At 39.6% G+C, this 19,017-nt stretch overlaps 1 protein-coding gene across 2 annotated transcripts in view; it reads left to right on the forward strand.

Annotated features, from left to right (window-relative positions):
• VAV3 (vav guanine nucleotide exchange factor 3) overlaps positions 1–19,017 on the forward strand; it is a 340,276-nt gene that overhangs the window by 173,044 nt on the left and 148,215 nt on the right. For both annotated transcript variants that reach the window (XM_057310419.1, XM_026484676.4), the window contains exons 11-15: positions 2,066–2,134; positions 4,218–4,304; positions 8,114–8,199; positions 9,678–9,810; positions 10,195–10,304. In XM_057310419.1, coding sequence (XP_057166402.1) covers positions 2,066–2,134; positions 4,218–4,304; positions 8,114–8,199; positions 9,678–9,810; positions 10,195–10,304 — 485 coding nt within the window. The remainder of the gene's footprint in view (positions 1–2,065; positions 2,135–4,217; positions 4,305–8,113; positions 8,200–9,677; positions 9,811–10,194; positions 10,305–19,017) is intronic.

The raw sequence follows: 19,017 nt of genomic DNA on the forward strand, positions 1-19,017 counted from the left end.
AAGAAACATCTATTTTGGTCATTTATAAAGTTCTAGAGAGACTTCTAAAAGTTTAAAATACGACTATACCTTTGTGAAATTCAGACTTTTTTCATAATCCCTCTTGGATTGTTGTATATTTTAAATTTCAAAAGAATGTTTAGTTTTATGATTTTTTTTAAATAGGGAAATTTTTATTTGGGTAACATAAAAATTCTAAAAATGTTTCTCCATCTTGATAGTGTAGAGTAGAATTTGTCTAATGTTTAGACTTTTGTTGAATTAATGTGGTATGAATTTGAACATTTCCTACTTACTGCTATACTTTAGTGGGGAAATAATTTTTGAAATACTTTATGGTGTGAAATCATAGATTTATAAAATTAGAATATTTGAGAGTGGGGGATTTGAAACTTTGGACATATCATTAGTAAATGATCATTAGTTAAGGAAAAGTAAAAATAGAAGTAAAAGAATATTGGACAAATTTACTATGCTTAACAAATCTGATGGCTATAGGTCCTCTTTTATAACTGGAAACACTACTGATACTAAACTCAGCAAAAATTTTTGAGTGGCTCCCCTGTTCAACACACAGTGTTAGGCATTCATGATATAAAACAGCACTTGCCTCCCCGCACTGATAAAGCTCACTGTTTAGATAGGGAAGATGAAATGTAAGCTTCCAGGTACCATACAATGTGATAGGTATGCAGAAAGTTTGGAGGTAGTACAAATAAAGGCCTGGTTAATTATGCCTGGGGAGGCTAGGGACTTCTGGAGGCCTCTGTCATAGGAAGCTTCACTGAGGAGTGAGTCTTGAACTGGCTGTGAAGGGGACAGTAAGAGTTCAATAGGTGCATCAGAGAGGAAGGGCCTTCTAAGGAGAGCAAACAGCATGCCTAATGGGATCAGACATGAGAACGTATTTTGAGAATTGCAGTTAGTTTAATATGGATAGACTATAGGTTGTTTGGGTGGAGTGGAGGGAGAAGTTGGGGGAGGTTCCCAGTATTTCGACCATGAAGGGTCTAAGAGGTATGGATGACAACCTGAAACTTTTGTGGGCATCACAGAAGTCTAAATAGGGTAGAGACAGGATCCAGTTTATATATTAGACGCCTAGCTCTGATGTCAATAGAATGAATAGATTGCAGTCCAGAGAGGCTACAAGTCAGAAGCCAATTTAAAATAACCCATTTGAAAAATAGTAAGGACATGAACCAGTGTAGTGGCAGTGAGGATGGTTTCCAGGGGAGAGATCAAAGTCAGTGTCACCAGAACATATTTTGGGAGAGGGGCACCTGGGACACTTTTTAGTTTTTGGCTAGGTGATTCCACTGATGGAGGTGCCATCATTCAATAAAACATCACCTACAACCCTACTCTGGTTCCTGGTTAACGTGCCTTAAGTTCGGAATTGTTGGGTTAGAGGGGCCTGTGAGATACCCAGGTAGAACTGTTTAGTTGGACAGAAGAGTCTGGAACTCAGGCATGAGCTCTGGGTTAGAGCACATTCCTTTGAGAGTGATTGTCTTAGTAGGTGAGAATTGACGTCGTGGAGATGATCGTGATAGAATTTGTAGCGTATGTACAGTAAGAATAACAGAAGACTAAGGTGAAAATCTAGGGAATGGTAACTTTCGAAGGTGCAGATAAAGAAGGAAGTATGAAACACTGGTGAATCGGCAGAAATTTAAGATGGACTAACCAACAACAACAATAGCAAGAAACAAAAGATCCTATCGTCCGTGAAGCCAAGGGAGAGGAGTAGTCATCAGAATCAGTTGGCAGTGAGGGATCTTTCATGACATTTGGGAAGGATGTCAGTTTAATGGCGGGGAGAGAGCTCAGATTCATCTTTGAAAAGAAAGTGTTTCCAACCATTGTCTCATGTTCTTTTGGTCTCTAGTTGCTCTTCTTACAGTTTGAGATTTTTTTTTATGAAAATAAAACCTAGTTAAGTTGAATCAGATTTATTACATTATGGTGCAAATAGTGATAAAAATGGCTTATTTAAAAAAAATGTTTCTTATACTTTGGTTTTAATTGATGAAAGTAGTACTGAACTGTATCTTCCAAATAGGAATTGGTCAAACATACCACTGATCCTATGGAGAAGGCAAATCTGAAACTGGCTCTTGATGCAATGAAGGTAAGGCAAATGTACCATTAACTTCTCTGTATTTTTTATTCATGCCTAAAAACAATAGAATACAAACTGCTAATGCATATGTATGATATGCTGATATATTATAATATATAAGTATTTGTATAGTTTTGTATTTGGTGGGGAGAGTTGGATATTTTTTTAAAGATTTATTTATTTATTTTAAAGGGAGTGAGCGCATGCGAGTTGGGGGAGGGCAGAGGGAGAGAATCTTCAAGCAGAGTCCTGAGCTGAGCATGGAGCCCGGTGGACCCCAATGCGGGGTTGATCTCACAACCCTGAGATCGTGACCTGAGCCAAAATCAAGAGTCGGACACTTAGCTGACAGAGCCACCCAGGCACCCCAGAAAACTGGATTTTTTTTTTTTTAAGATTCTCTTTATTTATTAGAGAGATCGAGGAGAGAGCATAAGCAGGGGGAGTGGCAGAGAGAGAGGGAGAAGCAGGCTCCCCGCTAAGCGGGGAGCCCGATGTGGGTCTCGATCCCAGGACCCTGAGATCACAACCCTAACCGAAGGCAGCCGCTTAATTGACTGAGCCACCCAGGCACCCCAGAGAACAGGGTATTTTTAACTGGAATGGATGTCCTTGCATGGATTTAATTGTTAGAGATACATAAAACCAAGAGATGTATTGAAATAGCTTTTGTTATTTATGAAAGTATGACAACTCTTACAACCACCGGGAATAATTTAATATCATGGTTTTATTTCACATTCTTTTTTGTGGTTACTAATAGAAAACTGTTGGCTTGGGTAAGCAGCAGGTCAGCTGGTGACTTCAGAACACTGGTGTGACTTATTTTCCCCCGGTTAGATAATATCTGCCAGGTTCACCTTCGTGGGTGGTGTGCATTAGCACACGTGGATTTCAGTTTGGGTTTCTATTTTTAGGTAAATCTGAAAATCAAGAGCTACAAGTAGATAAAGGCAGACTTTTAAACATATTGGGCAATCTGTAATACCCCAATTTCTCTGTTGTGCTGCACGTTGACTTTGAGAGAAATATTTGCCCCTAACTTATAAGCAAATACTCTCAAAAGAAAATGCCAGTGTGACTCGACTCAGAACGAGGCTAATGGCTTCTCTGTGTCCCTGGGCCAGGGTCAGTGTTGGCCCTGCTGTTTAGCTGGTTTTATTTAGTATCCTGATAGGAACCATCACACAATTATGTGTTACTCTTTTCAGAAGTCATACCAAGTTTCCAATTTTTAAAGAAATCATTTATAGATACATCCTATGAAAAGTCAGACTTTCATTTAGAACAAAGTTAGGAACTGCTTTTTGTCCGAGTTCTGCTCCTACTGTTGCAGATGAATTTAAGAGGGTAGAGGAAAAAAAGAAAACCCAGAAAACAGGGAAATCTAGAGCACATATGATAAAAATAGCTACTTACAGTATGGAAAGATTAGCTAATGTTTCCTCAAATATGAGAAAAGACATTTTAAAGTAGGTGAAGAAGGCACATGGAGAAATGTGTCCAGCATTGTTTGTTCGCTTTTAATTCTTAGTGCTCTGAGGTTTTTCTCCTCCTCTTTGCTTCTCCTTCATTAACTCTTCAGAATTGAACTGGCTGCCTTGACTGAGCTCCCAGGAACTAAGACTCTAACTGGTTGCAGAACACAGTCCTGCTGGACTCATTGTCTAACTTTTAGTTACTTTTTTCTCCCAGCTAATCCTTCATTATTGCGTTATTGACCTTATTGTAACCCGTGGAAGAATGTGATTCTCTCAAGGTCAGTTACAACGTGCTTGGAATTTGCATTCTCCTGACCTAGTTTCCTTTTGTTCTGCACGGTGGCAGATTTTGTTTGTTTTTGTTTTTTATCTTTGCTCTTCTCAGTGGTAAATGACAACTCTTTAGTCTTCCCAGCTGTACTCCAGACATTTTAAAATTGCTTTTGAGCTGCAGCTTTGATGGATTGGACGTTCATTTTATTGTCATTGAAAAGTTATGGTGATTACTTCTACCGCTAATGAAATTAATGATGTGTTTTCTTTCAAACAGTTTTCGTCTCTTCTCCAGTCTTATCATGACTTCTTTTTGTGCCCTTCTCTTTATTCTTTAGGACTTGGCACAATATGTGAATGAAGTGAAAAGAGATAATGAGACCCTTCGTGAAATTAAACAGTTTCAGCTCTCTATAGAAAATCTGGTATGTAATTATCCTTCTCTCCAGCTTCCCTAACCCACAAATCAGAGGACATTCTACAAGTTGTTTTTGAAGAAAAGATAGTTTACGTTGAAGTTCCTGTTGTTGTAGGTTTTTTCCTGACTCTTGTTTGACATCACTCACATGGATGTCTCGTGGCGCCTGTGACACGCGTGCCATTGTCCAAGGACTTTCTGCCTTTGCTTGTCCCTCTCTCTTTAATCACACGATGCCTCTTCGTCTGGCTGTATAAATTCTAAACGTTGGAGTTCATTTTCTTTCTTTCTTTCCCTTACCCCATACATACTCCTGGCTGATTCCTGTTAACGTATTCGTTTTCTCTATGGTTACTGGGTGACGACTGTGTGCGGGACATTTGCTTGGGGCCAGGGGTGTAACTATGAACAGCATGGTCTCGCGGTTGAAGGGGCAGTAAGAAGAGAGTTTAAAAGGCTCTACTGAGATTCATGCTGTGAACAGGGTGGGGCAGCAGAGGGTAATGAGAGAGTCCTCGTTTGGATGAGATGGTTAGAAATAGTCCTTCTGAGTCATGCTCCTCTTGAACCTGAAGCATAAGAAGAAGCCGTTAGTGCAGAGATCTGGGGAGAGGCTTCCAGACAGAAGCCACAGCAACTGAAATGCCCAGAGACGGGCCAGAGTCTGGGGTGTTCAAGAGGTTGAAAGGCAGGAGTGGCTGTGTGAGTCTCGGAGGTGGGAGACAGGTGGGTGGGGGGACTATGACCCCCCCGCCTTATAGGCCAGGGCATTGACCTGGGTTTTACTGTGATTACAACGGGAAGCTAGTAAAGGCTTCTCCCGGGAGAGTTTCATTCTGATTCACATTTCAAGAAAACTCTTCTAGCAGGCATTCCAGCAGGCAGCCCGGTCAGCACGTTGTTGAGCTGGTTTCAAGAAAGAGTTGGTGGAGGCCTGGATGGAGCTGTGGGCAGTGAAAATAGAGATACACATGTGAAGGAAAGACACTTTTCTTGGTGGAACAATTTTATTGCCGCTTTCTCTGAAGCATCTTTTCACATGTACAGTCATGTCCCCCTTTCAGGACCTCATCTGCCACCTTTCCAGTCACAGAAGCCTCCCGCCATTCCTTCACATAGTTGCGTTTCCAGAGGGCGGACTTCTCCATTCGTTCTGTTTCCCAACCTTGTCAGCGTTTGCTGTTGCCTTCAGGATTCAGTCAGCATTCCTTAGCGTGACATTTAAAGCCCTCAGTGATTTGGGCTTAAACTGCTTTGCTGAACTCACCCAGCTAGTACCTGCCCAGATACTTTACTTGTGGCTCTCCTGCGGTGTTGTAAGGTCTCTAATTTGCCGTACATTTTTATCAGTCTGCCTTTGATGATAATATTGTCAAAGCCTAGGATGTCTTCTCGTCATTTCCTATCAAACTCCTTCAAGATCCAACCTAAAATAATTCTTTCCCTGATCTCCCATTATTACTTTCTCTTTGTAATTCCATAGCACATTGCCTGGACAGCTGTTTAGGAGTGTGTGTGTGTGTGTGTGTGTGTGAAATACATATGACATTTATCATTTTTAAACATACAATTTTGTGACATTAAATACGTTCATGTTTTTAGGCAGCCATCACCACTGTCCATCTCCAGAACCCTCTTCATCTTGTAAAACTGAAGCTCTGTGCTCACTAAACACTAACTGTCCATTCTCCCTTCTCCCAGCCCCTGGCAACCCCCATTTTACTTTGTCTTTGTGAACTTGACTACTCTAGTTACCTTATATAAAAGGAATCATGTAATATTTGTCCTTCTGTAACTGGCATATTTTATCTAGTATAATGTCTTCAGCATTCATCCTTGTTGTAGCATGTATCAGAATTTCATTTTTTTAAAAGAATTTCCTTTTTAAGGCTTGAAAATATAACATTGATTTTATATAGCCCACATTTTGATTATCCATTCATCTGTCTATGGACACTTGGATTTCTTCCCCCTTTTGGCTTTGTGAATAATGCTGCTATGAACATGGGTGTACGAATACATGCTCGAGTCCCTGCTTTCACTTCTTTTGGTTATATACCCAGAAGTGGAATGGCTGGATTGTGTAGTAATTCTGGGTTTAATTTTTTGAGGACTAGCCATATTGTCTTCCACAGTGACTGCCCGATTTTACATTCCCACCAGCAATACACAGGAGTTCAACATCTCCACATCCTCACTAACACTTGTTCTTTTCCTTTCTTCTTTTTTCTTTTTTAAAAAAATATCTATCCAAATGGATACAAAGTAGTATCTTATTATGGTTTTGACTTTGTCTTTCCCTAATGATTGGGGATATTGAATATCTTTTCATATGCCTTTTGGCCAGTTGTATATCTTTCTGGAGAAATGTCTATTCAAGTCCTTTGCCTATTTTTGAATCAGGACTGCTTGTATTTTGTTGTTGTTGAGTTATTAGGAGTTATTTATATATTCTAGATATCAATTCTTGTCACACATTTTGTTTGCAGGTATTCTCTGCCATTCTGTAGGTTGCCTTTTCACTCTGTTGATAGTATCCTTGCATAAAATTTTTAATTTGGATGAATTTCAACTTACTGGCCTTTTGTTGACAATGCTTTTGGTGGTATATCTAAGAAATCATTGCGGAATCCAATGTCATAAAACTTTCCCCCTGTGTTTTCATTTAAGAGTTTTATATTTTTAGTCCTTCGATCAATGTGGTGTGCTGTATGAGGTAAGGGTCCAACTTCATTCTTTTGCGTGTGCATATCCAGTTTCCCCAGAATCATTTGTTGAAAAGGCTCTCCTTTCCCCATTGAATGATCTTGGTCCTGTTTTCAAAAATCCTTTGACCATATATATGAGGGCCTGTTTCCAGGGGTTCTGTTCCGTTGGTCTAGAAGTCTGTCTTTGTGCAAATGCCACACTGTTTTCATTACCATAGTTTTGTCATAAGGTTTGAAATCAGGAAGACTAAGACCCCAACTTTGTTATTTTTCAAGATTGTTTTGCCTGTTAAGGGTCCTTTGAGATTCCATATGAATTTTAGGATGGAGTTTTCTATTTCTGCAAAATACATCATGGGGACTTTGAGAGGGAATGTCTATTTTTATACTTTCTTGCAGTACAGCTAATTAGTTACTTATCTGCGTCCTTTATTAGAATGTAACCTCCTAGATGTTAGTGATAATTTTCAGTCAATTCCTTTTCCCCTTAGCACCTTGTACAGTAGGTGTTCATAAATACTTAATTCTCTTATTGTCTGCCTCAGGGGAAATGGTTCATTACGTTTAATCATCAAGTCATACTTTTCATTCTTGAGATCTTAGCTCGAGGAAGCTATCCTTGACTTCCTAGAACAAATTAAGCCCCCGGCAATGCATGTTTCCTATGCTCTTTCTTCATGGCAATTACATATTTGTAATTATTTACTTCTGTGAATACTATTCCCCAGCCCTGGGCAGGGGGAAATTTTGCCCAAACCTACTACCATGTCTGGCACACAGTGGGTGCTCGATAAGTATTAGTTGCTGTAACTTTGTTGTTATTTGAATTCTTCCAGTTAATTCTTGCTTTTGGTAGCTAACTTCCCTATTAAGGTTATAAGTAAAATTAATTAATGTCCTCCGTATACCTCGTAGGCTGTCCAAGGACAGACTGTTTTTGAAAGTGTATCATATAGACCTGAGCTTTTTAGACTAAATGTGCTAAAAAATGTAAAATGATAAAACTTGTAGTATAATAAGGTAGCTGTCCCTAGCAAATACCCTCACTAATATTCGTTTGTTTTTACATGATTATGAAAAACTGAGACATGTAAATTTTATATTTTAGAACCAACCAGTTTTGCTTTTTGGACGACCTCAGGGAGATGGTGAAATTCGAATAACTACTCTAGACAAGCATACGAAACAAGAAAGGTGAGAAAAGAGAAGCAGTACGTATTTTCAGAATAAGTGGTTAGTATCAGAAGATTGAGAGAACAAGTCTAGAACAAAGGAGGGAAACGGAGGAAGAGAAACAAGGGGACAGAACAACCTATGATTTTCTACAATTTTCTCATAGATATGTTAGGTCTTTTCCTCTTTGTTTTGGTATCTGTTGATTTGTCTAAGTTCTTAAGAGGGATATGACAAATGTAGAATGTCAGCTGAGTCTCAAAGGGAAACACTGAAATGAGAGTAGAGATAAAGTAATAGACAACACAGTTGTTTGATTTCTCTCTTTGGTATGCATTTGAAAACAACTAAAAATACAAAATGCCCTAAGAAGGAAGTCTAAGTGGGGACCATTTCGTGATATTTTCTTGAGGGAAGTTCAGGTTAGTGAGCTTGGCCTGCTATTCCAAATTATATACATAAAATTGCTAAACTGATCGATTTGGTTAAAATGGTCATTTTCTGGAAACTTTGGAGCGAGAAAGTCAGACAGCAGGGGGCAGTGTCAGCTCTTGCTTCCAACTTGATATCCAGGCTCTACAGGAGACACCTATCCTTTTCAGCCTCTCCAGGAAAATAGCTGCAAGTTTTAGAGCTATATGAGTGTATCATTGTCATTATCATTATTTAAAAATATATACATGTTCCTGAGAATTTCCGAAAAGATAAAAATATTGGTACTGGATGATGGGATTACAAGGTTAGTTTTTCTCCCCCAATTACACTGTTTTTAAAAGTTGAGAGCAATATGAACACATACATTTAACCATAATTTTCCTAGTTTACATTTTGCTCATATGCTGCTCCATTTGTGTTTCAGGTGGTCCATAAAGTCATGAGGAGCAACATAGAGGGTAAAAGTGCAGGCTCCACAATTAGATCTGGGTGTGAATCCTGCTCCACACCTCACTAGCTGTGTGACCTTGAGCAAATTATTTAACTTCTCTAATCCTCAGTTTCCTCCCCACTAAAATGGAGATGAAAATAATACCTCAGCAGATGGTCCTGGGGATTTAAATGAAGCGAGTCATCTTTGTGAAAGGGACGGACACTTCTCAACACCTTCTGGCCGACTCCTAGAAACCTCACAAGTTAACTGCTGCTGTTGCCATTAGTATTCTGTAAATGTCTAGCTTTTAAACTGGAAAAAAAAAATTGCTCCTGGACACTCTGTGGTCTATCTCAGTTGTTGCTCACAGCAACTCTGTAATGTGCATATTCTAACTATAATTTTGCATATTTAAAAAAATGAAACTAAGGTAGAGTAAGGCCGTTCACTCCATACAGGGTAGTGCCAGGGTATGCACCGTTCATTCTTTTCCATATGCAATATTGCATTTGTCTTTAACTCAAAGAAACAATGGTTGGTTGGTTTAATTAAATTTTACCAAGGAAAAGTTAACATACATGCTTCCAAATCATTTTAAATCTCTCTCTCTCTCTCTCTCTCTCTCTCTCAGGCATATCTTCTTATTTGATTTGGCAGTGATTGTATGTAAAAGGAAAGGTGATAACTATGAAATGAAGGAAATAATAGACCTTCAGCAGTACAAAATAGCCAACAATCCTACAACTGATAAAGAAAATAAAAAGGTGAATTTTTGAAAATTACTGTAATTTACTCATAAGTTTGACTATTCAAGGAAAGTATGTTAATGCATTAATATGAGAGGGCTTATCGATGCCGGCGATTTTTCTTTCTAGACGTTGATTAGGAGCAAGGCTCTGTGAGAAATAATTGGACATGCCACAACTGATAATGATCACTCTAATGCCTTAATGGTCAAGTATAACGCATTTGGCATGAAAACTGTTATAGATATAAAGTCGACTACCAAAATCTGGTTGTTCACGGTTTGTATGTTGATAATGTTACGAGCGGTTTGTGGATGATTATGGTGGTGGTTTAGTGCATTTGCAAGTGTGATGTTATAACTGAATGATACATATTAACCTGAGGAATATTAATTTCAACAGTGGTCTTACGGCTTCTACCTCATCCATACCCAAGGACAAAATGGGTTAGAATTTTATTGCAAAACGAAAGATTTAAAGAAAAAATGGCTGGAACAGTTTGAGATGGCTTTGTGAGTATTTCTACTTTTAAAAGTGCTTTTTCTGCTACTTACATCTCTTGTGAATAATGAACTGTCCATAAATGTACTGCAGTCCTTGTAGCGTGTATACGGAGACTGCGGTAACACTTTGAGCGTGAGTGCTACCGGCTGTCTGCCTGATCACTTCGGTCTCCTAGGAGAGAGGCTTTGGCAAATTTCTTCAAGAAGAAGAAAGAGGGAGCTCTGACCTTCTGTTTGACTTTCTTCTCATGGGCATATTGTAATTCTTCAGCTTTCTGCAGCCCATGAAAATATTAACTATTCTAATGATAAACTTTTGATATAATTACCGTATTTTATAAAGATCTTTAAACTAGAAATAGCTCGCAAACGCACACATTCATACTTGCACGTATCTTATTTTTAAAAGAAAGATTCATTTCTTCCCCTCATTTGTTTTTTAACTCATTTATTGTTTGAGTCCTAGATACATTGCTTGATGTGTTCAGTGAATGTTTTAAGCTTGATTTCTTTCTGTGTTCTTTCCTTTTATAAAAGTGGAAGCTCAAGAAGGAGGTGGGAAATAAGTCAGACCTGTTTGAAAAGGAATGGCGTAAAGAGATGTAATTACACAGGAACATGTTATTATAGGGGTTTCTTTTTAGTTTTGATGTTTTGAGATTAAAAGGTGCATAGCGACCCTTGTTAGGAAAACATAGGTCACCTTGAAATTGAAACTTTTAGCAAAAAGTGAAATTCAAGGGAAAAAAACCACTTTTGGGATTTGCTTCATTTGTATTCTAGCACTGTTGACCATTTGTGGACAAACTCTATCAGGCTTTTTGTTCTTTTGCTTTGTTTTAAGAAAGGCTCATGTTAATATGGGGTTAAGATTAGAATGTTTTATTGTAGTTCTGAAGTGAGAGAAACCGATTTTCTTGAGATTATTTTATCTAACATTTTGAGAGAAATGATTGTGCTGCTAAAATATTTTTAAGCTCATAGGACAGTTCTGGATTCAGCAGTAACCACTGACGTGAGTTGGCTGCATAGTCCTAACTAAATTCGTTCTCTCTCAGAGCCTTGGTTTCCTCCTCTGTCGAATAAGGATAATAATATTTTGGATATCAGATAATGTGTTTCAGGCAGAGTGCTAGCCGAATAGTACACCAGCAGTCATACGATGTTGAACAATAAGTGAGATCTATTGTTAGCACTGTCATTAATAGTGTTTTATATTTAGGATCTTATTACACCCATGAGGACTTGTAAAACCAGGAGGCGCCATCCCAGTGTACCATTATGGTGTTTATAATGTACTGGTATTGATTACAGTGGTGAAGCAGAAGAGGTTAGTAGTTTGGGTGCACGTTGCCATGGCTATACTGTAGATCCCTGAATGATGAAGCTGGTGGCCTCTGCCCAGTCTCTCATGGATGGTGGGCTACCTCATAAACTGAGTGTGCTGTTTTAATGAAGTTTCAGGTGGTCGACTTGTCTACCCGGGAGTTGGTGACAATGGGCAAAGGCAGAGCTGATCTCAAGCCTTTGCTCTTGTGGGAATGATGCTAGACTACTATTTTCTTATGGGTTCTCTTTGGCTATATAATCTTTAGATGAGTGAAGAAAATTCTGCAGAGGAGGGAAGTTAAATTTCTTGTCCAGAGCGGGCAGGCTCCTTGGGCTGTAAATAGGCATGCCAATTAACATTTTGTTCGGTTGCCATGAATCAAACAACTTAACACTGGATATAAGAGATTTGACAAGATGGATGCTTTTATCCCGTTTGTGTAAAAAACAAATCTGGGGTGGGTAGACGAGGGGTGGTCTGGTGGCTCAGGTCTTCTGCTCTCCATTATCCGCACTTGGCTTCGGTACTCAGGGTTGCTCATTTTGTTGTCCAAGGTAGCTGCTGGAGCTCCAGTTATAAAATCTACATTCTAGGCAACAGAAGGTGACCCCTTACTCTAAAGGATCTCTTGCAGATATGTCGCAAACTTCTGTTACATAACACTTACCAGAACTTAGCCATGTGGCCACATCTGTCAAGGGAGCCTAGGAAATATAATCTTTATTCCAGGCAGGATTGTGCCTCGCTGAGAATCAAGGTTCTTTTATGGAAAAAAGGAGAACTCTGTAGTTGTAGGCCACTGCTTGATCGCTATATCCCTATAGGAGTATGCATGGATCTCAATTGTCCCACCACAAGAAAGATGGCTGTACCACACCCAGGGAAACGGGCATTTTTAATCGAGCGTTTTCCAGGCACCTCACCAATATAATTAAACCTCCAAGTGGCTGTTTGTATTTCAGAATTCCATTGACTGCCCATGCAGATGGTGAGAGGGTGGAAGTACCTTTTTTGAGAATTGCTCAAAGTCGAAGTTGAGGGCTTCTATAAGCAGGGATGATGCCAATTATGGCAAAGTAAAATTAGTTAGGATTTTACTCAAGCATCAGAATATTTCATTATTTTATTTCTTCCCCTCTTTTTTGAAGCTCATTATGCAGGAAAGCCCTGCTTCCAGCTCTGTAAGCAGCTCTTGCTTGTCTTATGCTCAGGAAAATAGAATAATCTAGGTTAAGTCCTAAAGCTTAGGACATTACCTATGGTTCAAATTTTGCTATTTTATCCATTATCTAAAGTTCTAGTACTCTTCTTCTCTAAGCCATGGAGAATAAAAGAAAGCTAAGAAATCTGGCAGCATTCATGATGGCCCATGGAAAACAATAAGCCTTGGGTACCCCCTCAAGCCGGCTTCTGCCAGTCTCTTTAGCATTAACATGGGACATCTAGGTCCTCCTAGAGCATTCTGGAGTGTTGCTTTAAGTAACTCAGGGAAGGAAAGGGAGGCATCGGTGGGAGGGTGGTGGGAAATCAAGGGAGGTGATATTTTAAGACTGATGAGATGCTTGCCAGTTCTATTTACAGAAGATGGCAGTTCTGCTGTTTATAGGATGATTGGATCATTTTTATTTTTAAAAAAATTGCAAATCACCTTTAAGAGGTTTAAAATACTGCTTTTAATTTAGAACATTAAAAAAGACCATAGAAAAGCATGAATACCAATAAACAGTAAGTATCCAGTAAACGCAAATCATCTCCCCAGAGGTGACCTAAATCGCAGCCTGTGTCTTTCCCAGACACATCCCATCCCTGCTCAGTAGCTGTGTTCTCTGACCCTCTTTGGCTGTAACCACTTCCAGCATTTAGAATACGCAGAGAACCACATCAGAACTTGGCAAACCTCCGTAAGAAAGGCTGAACAAAGAGAAAAGCAGCAGTGACCCACTTGGATAGGGCAGGGAGAAGAATGTTTTTTTCTTTTTCTCCTGCGAGAGGAAGTGGTAGCAGGACGGATCGCTCTTGAGGTTGTTGGAACAGTTACAGAACCAAATAAGGTTGGGAACCATAGTTCTGGGGTGCCCTGCTCTGAAGAATATATTTAAAGAGACTGATGTATATACATTGCTTATTCTTATTTCCAAAAGGGCTTTTGTCACTATCTCTCACAGTTCCATTTAGTTTTCTGTGAAATAAGATGGCAAATATTTCTATTTGCTTAAGCTAATTTTCATAATGATACAGGAGAATGTGGATGTGGGTGTCTATAGCAATGTTGAAAATATTGTCAGGAAACTTCTGGGTATGTTTTCCCCCAATTCCTTATACCCAGCGTGTTTTTATGAATTCTCCTGTTAGATTTAAATTGATAAACATTGTCATACCCCTTTTATAGCTCAGGAAACTAGTGATCACAGGTGTGTTTCAGCAAATTTGTACAACTTCAATGATGTATCATTTACAGTAGAGTTCAGGATCTCAGTTCACAGCAATTTCCTTACCCCTGAAGTTGCTAAAATAAGCAACTGGACTCAAATCCTATTATCTAAAACTAGAGTCAGGTTTCCTTTTTCTGTCCCCGTCCACCCCCCTTCCCCCCACTTAACTAGGACCTAGAGGATCAGGGAGTTTCTTTAAATGTTCCAGAAATAGGTCAAAGTTGGATAAAATATGAAATAAAAAAATTGAATGATAGAATAAGAAGTCTTTTCAAAGAAGGAGAGGGAGAAAGAAAAAGTAAAATGGGTGGGGGGAGCATTGCAAATGGTAGGAAGTGAGTTTCTGAACCAGCCTCCATAGTGTTTACTAAGGGAACTGAAAGGTTCCCTTGCCTGGAATTTATTCTGACTGACTTGACCCAATTCTTGAAATTCTAACAATTGATATTAATCCCTTGAATAAAGAAAGCCCCTTGAAAGATGCATTACCATTATTCCCACTATCTAAGATCCTTCGCTGTGTACCATATGCATAGTACTAAATGGTTTTCCTAAGAGGAAGAAGAACGTATTCACATGTGCTCAAAGATTAGCCCAGGATACTTAGGGCTAATTGCTAAATTAGCAATTTGTTGCTAATTGTTAAATGCTAAGACTGTGGCTGTGGGGAGAAGAGTAGGAGAAGGGGATATGGAAATTATAGAGCCACAGAGACACTCGCACCAGGCGGCATTGTCTCGTTGGACATCTGGAAGGGCAGCCCCTAAGCTTCATTTCCCAGGACGAACCCCTTGAAAAGGAGTGCTCTCCATCTAGGGTAGGCTGGGGGGGGGGGGGCAGTAATCTAGCCATTAAACTCCACAAATCGCATTTGATCTGAGTCACAGTGTTTCTAATTTATTCCCCATTTACTTCCAGAAGGAATTTGAGGTCACTCACCATAAAAAGCACACATGTCACAGAATTAAAAAGAAAAAATTAATCCGAGGTCAAACAGAACAATGTTTCAAAGCATTTTCTCACACTCGGGGTCTACTAGATAAGAATCGTTTCTTGAAATTTACCTTCTTTAGTTTGTCTTATAAAAGCAATGGGTATGTTCACATTTTAAATATGAAATTATATTTTATCAAACATAATTTAAAAAACATAAAATTTGTTTTAATATAAAGATATTGCTAAGATATTTTGAATGCCAGAGAGATAATTACCGGAGGAAATTACATTCATTCTACAAGTACTTACTGAGCGCTTGCCTTCTTGCCAGATATTATTGGAAGCTCTGGGTGTATAACAATGAGGGAGCTATTGCAATTGAATTTAAATAGTGTAATTTATAAATATAATTTTAGTTAATATATAATGGATTAAATTTTTCTCTTGGATATTTCTAGCCAAATAATATCTTCTTCCCAGTCCCATTTGCTCAAGTGTAAACAGAAGGAATACCAAGACGTGCCTTTCTCCCTCCACCTCCGGTCAATTTCTCCCCAATCTCTGCAGGCTGAATCTGACCCCCTGCTTCTAATCTTCGTGTTCCCCTCCCTGGCTTAAGCCTTTCACATCTCTAATTAGCTTCTGTCTTCCTTGCCCGCTCCTTACCAGTCCTCTCTTCAGGAAGCATCCAGGTTGATCCAGTTGTGGGCTGCCCTACTCAAAACCCTTCGTTGGCTATTTATTGCCCTTGGTATGATCTCAAAATTCTTGCCAGGACCTAAAGGCCATCCCTGATTTTATCCTGCCCGTCTTTCCAGTTACATATCAGTTTTACCTGTGCTCATTTCACCGCGGTTAGATTGGGTGGGTTTCAGTTCCCTGGAGAATGTACAGGCCTCAGGCAACTGCCCTGGAGCCTTCCCTACCCAGAATGGTCTTCCCTCCTGTTCTTTATCCTACACATCTTGGCTTAAAACGTCACTTTGTGAGAGAGTTTCTTGACCATTATGCTAAATTAGTAACCTTACCTCCCCAGTGTTCTCTCACAATTGTGATTATATGGCAAAATTACCCAAGGGTAGTATTCATAGCCTTCGCTCCACTCCTCCGCCCCCTGCTTGTTAAAGAAAACCTGTTAGGTGCCTGCCCAATTTCACCTGTCTTTTCTCTTCCTAAAGAATAGGGATTCCTTCCTGCTTAGAGAGCCGCTGAATTGAACCGCATGGCTAATGCTGGGAGAAAGGAAAAAAGACAGCTTCATGGTTCTGGAAATGGGAAGAAAATTTGGGGTTTTGGTGTGAACGAGGCTCTGGAATAGCTGTGGGGTTTGTGAGGAATTTGGAAAGGGGAAAAGCACCTTTTGAAGTACGTATCTGTGGATTTTGAATTATATTCCTTCGAAATATTAAAGAGAGAATGCAATTGCTTTTTGGTTATTTTGGTTTCTGTATGTGTAGTTTTCAGGGGCCAAGGCCAAACTGCCTGGGCCCTTCGGTCAATGGAGTCACCATTGAATATGGCTGTCCATTTCATGGCTGTTTCTCCCCTGGACTAAAAACCTGCGACAGTGAGCACTTGTCCATGTTGTTCACATGCGTGAGGAGTCCTCAGCACAGCTCCTGGCACATAGTGGAAAATCCTATTTTTATTGTAAAGCTGAAATTTTACTCAAGTTTTCTGATAATTTGTGAACAAAATATCCTAACAGCCCTTGACGGAAAGAAACTTTTTCTAGCATGATAAGGAGGCTTTATAATTTGGATCCTTAGGCAGGAGACACTGAAAAACATACATTCGCCACTAGCAGCATTAGATTTTTTGAAGTTCTGCAAGGTGATGTTACATATAATTATTTTTTCCTTAAATTAACCTTCAAAAATGAGATTGCAATTTCTTGAAGGCATTTTTGTAGCCACCCAACCTGATGCTTCCAGGTTATGTTTCTTTCTGTCCATCCATATATGTTTCTTTTTGGCAGACTGACTTAATGCTTGAATGGAACTTATAGAACCAACCAAGATACGGGTTAATTTCTACATAACCTAGACTATCTCACATAATGCTGACCTAAATCTATAGGCTTTGTTTTTTGTTTTTTTGTTGTTTTTGTTTTTTGTTTGTTTTGCTGAAAACTGCAGAACAATATGCAATTCACATGCTACCTGGGCCTCCTTGCCTCTGGGAGATGTGGGCAGAACTTGGCCCAAACTCCAGTTCCAGGGTCTGAGGTGCTCAAAGCCCACTTACTTCCTCACCTTTCTCTATCCCAACTCCTGACCCAGAAGAAACACAGTCCTGACCTAGATTTTGTGATACTGATGGGTGGCATAAGAGAGGCTCATTTCATGCACCTGTTCCCTCTGCCATTTCACTGGTCTCCTTGACATCCTCAGTATGACTATGACCTTCCTCACTGTCTGCTGCTCCCTGCAGTGGACCAGTATGCCTGGACTCACTGCTGCTTCTATGGGGCCTGACGAGTCAGGCCAGAGAGAGCACACCTACCCGAGCCATCTTGGGATTTAGAGAAGTAAAGCTTGTTATGTTACATCAATTCAAGGTAAAGAAATCTGCTGAGTGTCTCAAGTGGAGATGCTCTTTGCTATTGGTTGGTGAGTGATCCATGTTTATAATAATACTGTTCAAGTTTTGGCTGCAAATTTGACATTCTGTTGTACACGTTTGGAAAGACTGGCTTTGTTTATGCTGTGCCTAGACGGAGATTCCCCACCTACTTGAAGCTAAGTTGGACTTCCATAGCAAGTCCAAACTACTGCTACCACCTGTACTATTATTTCTCCTTTCTCTTCTTTTCCCTTCTTGCTCATTTTCTTCACTAGGAAGCCTGTTTGGATCTTCTCAAATATACATATAAGTAGCTTTTGAGACTACAAACTTCATCTCTTGGAACAGGGGCCAATTTGCTTTTGTTGTAAGGGGCCAGAAAGTAAATATTTTAGGCTGTGTGGACCATATGGTCTGTCACAATTACTGAATTCTATCATTGCAGTAATAACACAGCCATTGATAATACATAAATGAACAAGCGTGGTGTGTTCCCGTAAAACAGGTGGTGGGCCATATTTGGCTCACGAGCTGCAGTTAGTGACCCCTGTGTTACAAACCGAAGATGATGATTTAGGCCTAGGGAATATAGTGAGTATGTGCTACCACTGAATGATCTCAGCTATAATGGAACCACCCTGTGGCCTTTTGTAGTAATGTGGTATTTTATTTTATTTTATTAATTTATTTTTTTAGTAGCAGTAATTCCTGTTTAGGCCATCATGATGATTTAGCTACAGAATGCTCTCTATTCCACCAAAACCAAAGCAAAGATACCTGGATGTATGATCTGTGTTTGACATTATTTTGTACTGTCCAAGTGAATATCAAAAATATCTGCCCAAAGAGCAGACTGCACCTATGCAGGTATCTGGTTTTATTAACTTTTTTATATGGTTTATTAGAAAAGACTATGAGGCCCAATGAATCCAGGCCAATAGCAACAACACAGTAAGCTTTTCTTAATAGTCAACCGCATCAGCAAAGATAATTTTGTAGTCCGTGATGGCTCTTCGTGCTCTTGGGGCATTTTCTTTGCAGCAGTCATGACATTTGTGCCTGTTATTTATTCTGAAATTTCCTCTCTGGAGAGCACACCAAGGAAAACTGGAAGGGGCAAAGGAAGACTGCACTGGTGTCAAGAGTTGGCCCAAGGGTGAGCCTTGCTGGAGGAGCCATATGTGGGAGTGACCTTTTGACTCTGTGGCACCCGCTTCGGCATTTTCTGGGTGTTCCAAGCCTGTGTCAGTGTCTACTGGAAACTGGTAGCCTTACAGGCGTCCTGCCAACGTACCGGTCCACAGAGCGTCTCTGTACTGTCTGCCCACATGCAGCTTTGGTTTTTTTGGAGAAATTATTTCCTTTAAAAACAGCCTTTTATTCTTTCTCCTTAAAAGGCTTTCATTACCAGTTTTTTAATATGAAGAACTTGTTTATGGATATGAGATCCATGCTGACT

This window comes from Ursus arctos, unplaced genomic scaffold (genome assembly GCF_023065955.2).
Source record: "Ursus arctos isolate Adak ecotype North America unplaced genomic scaffold, UrsArc2.0 scaffold_12, whole genome shotgun sequence".
Lineage (NCBI taxonomy): Eukaryota > Metazoa > Chordata > Mammalia > Carnivora > Ursidae > Ursus > Ursus arctos.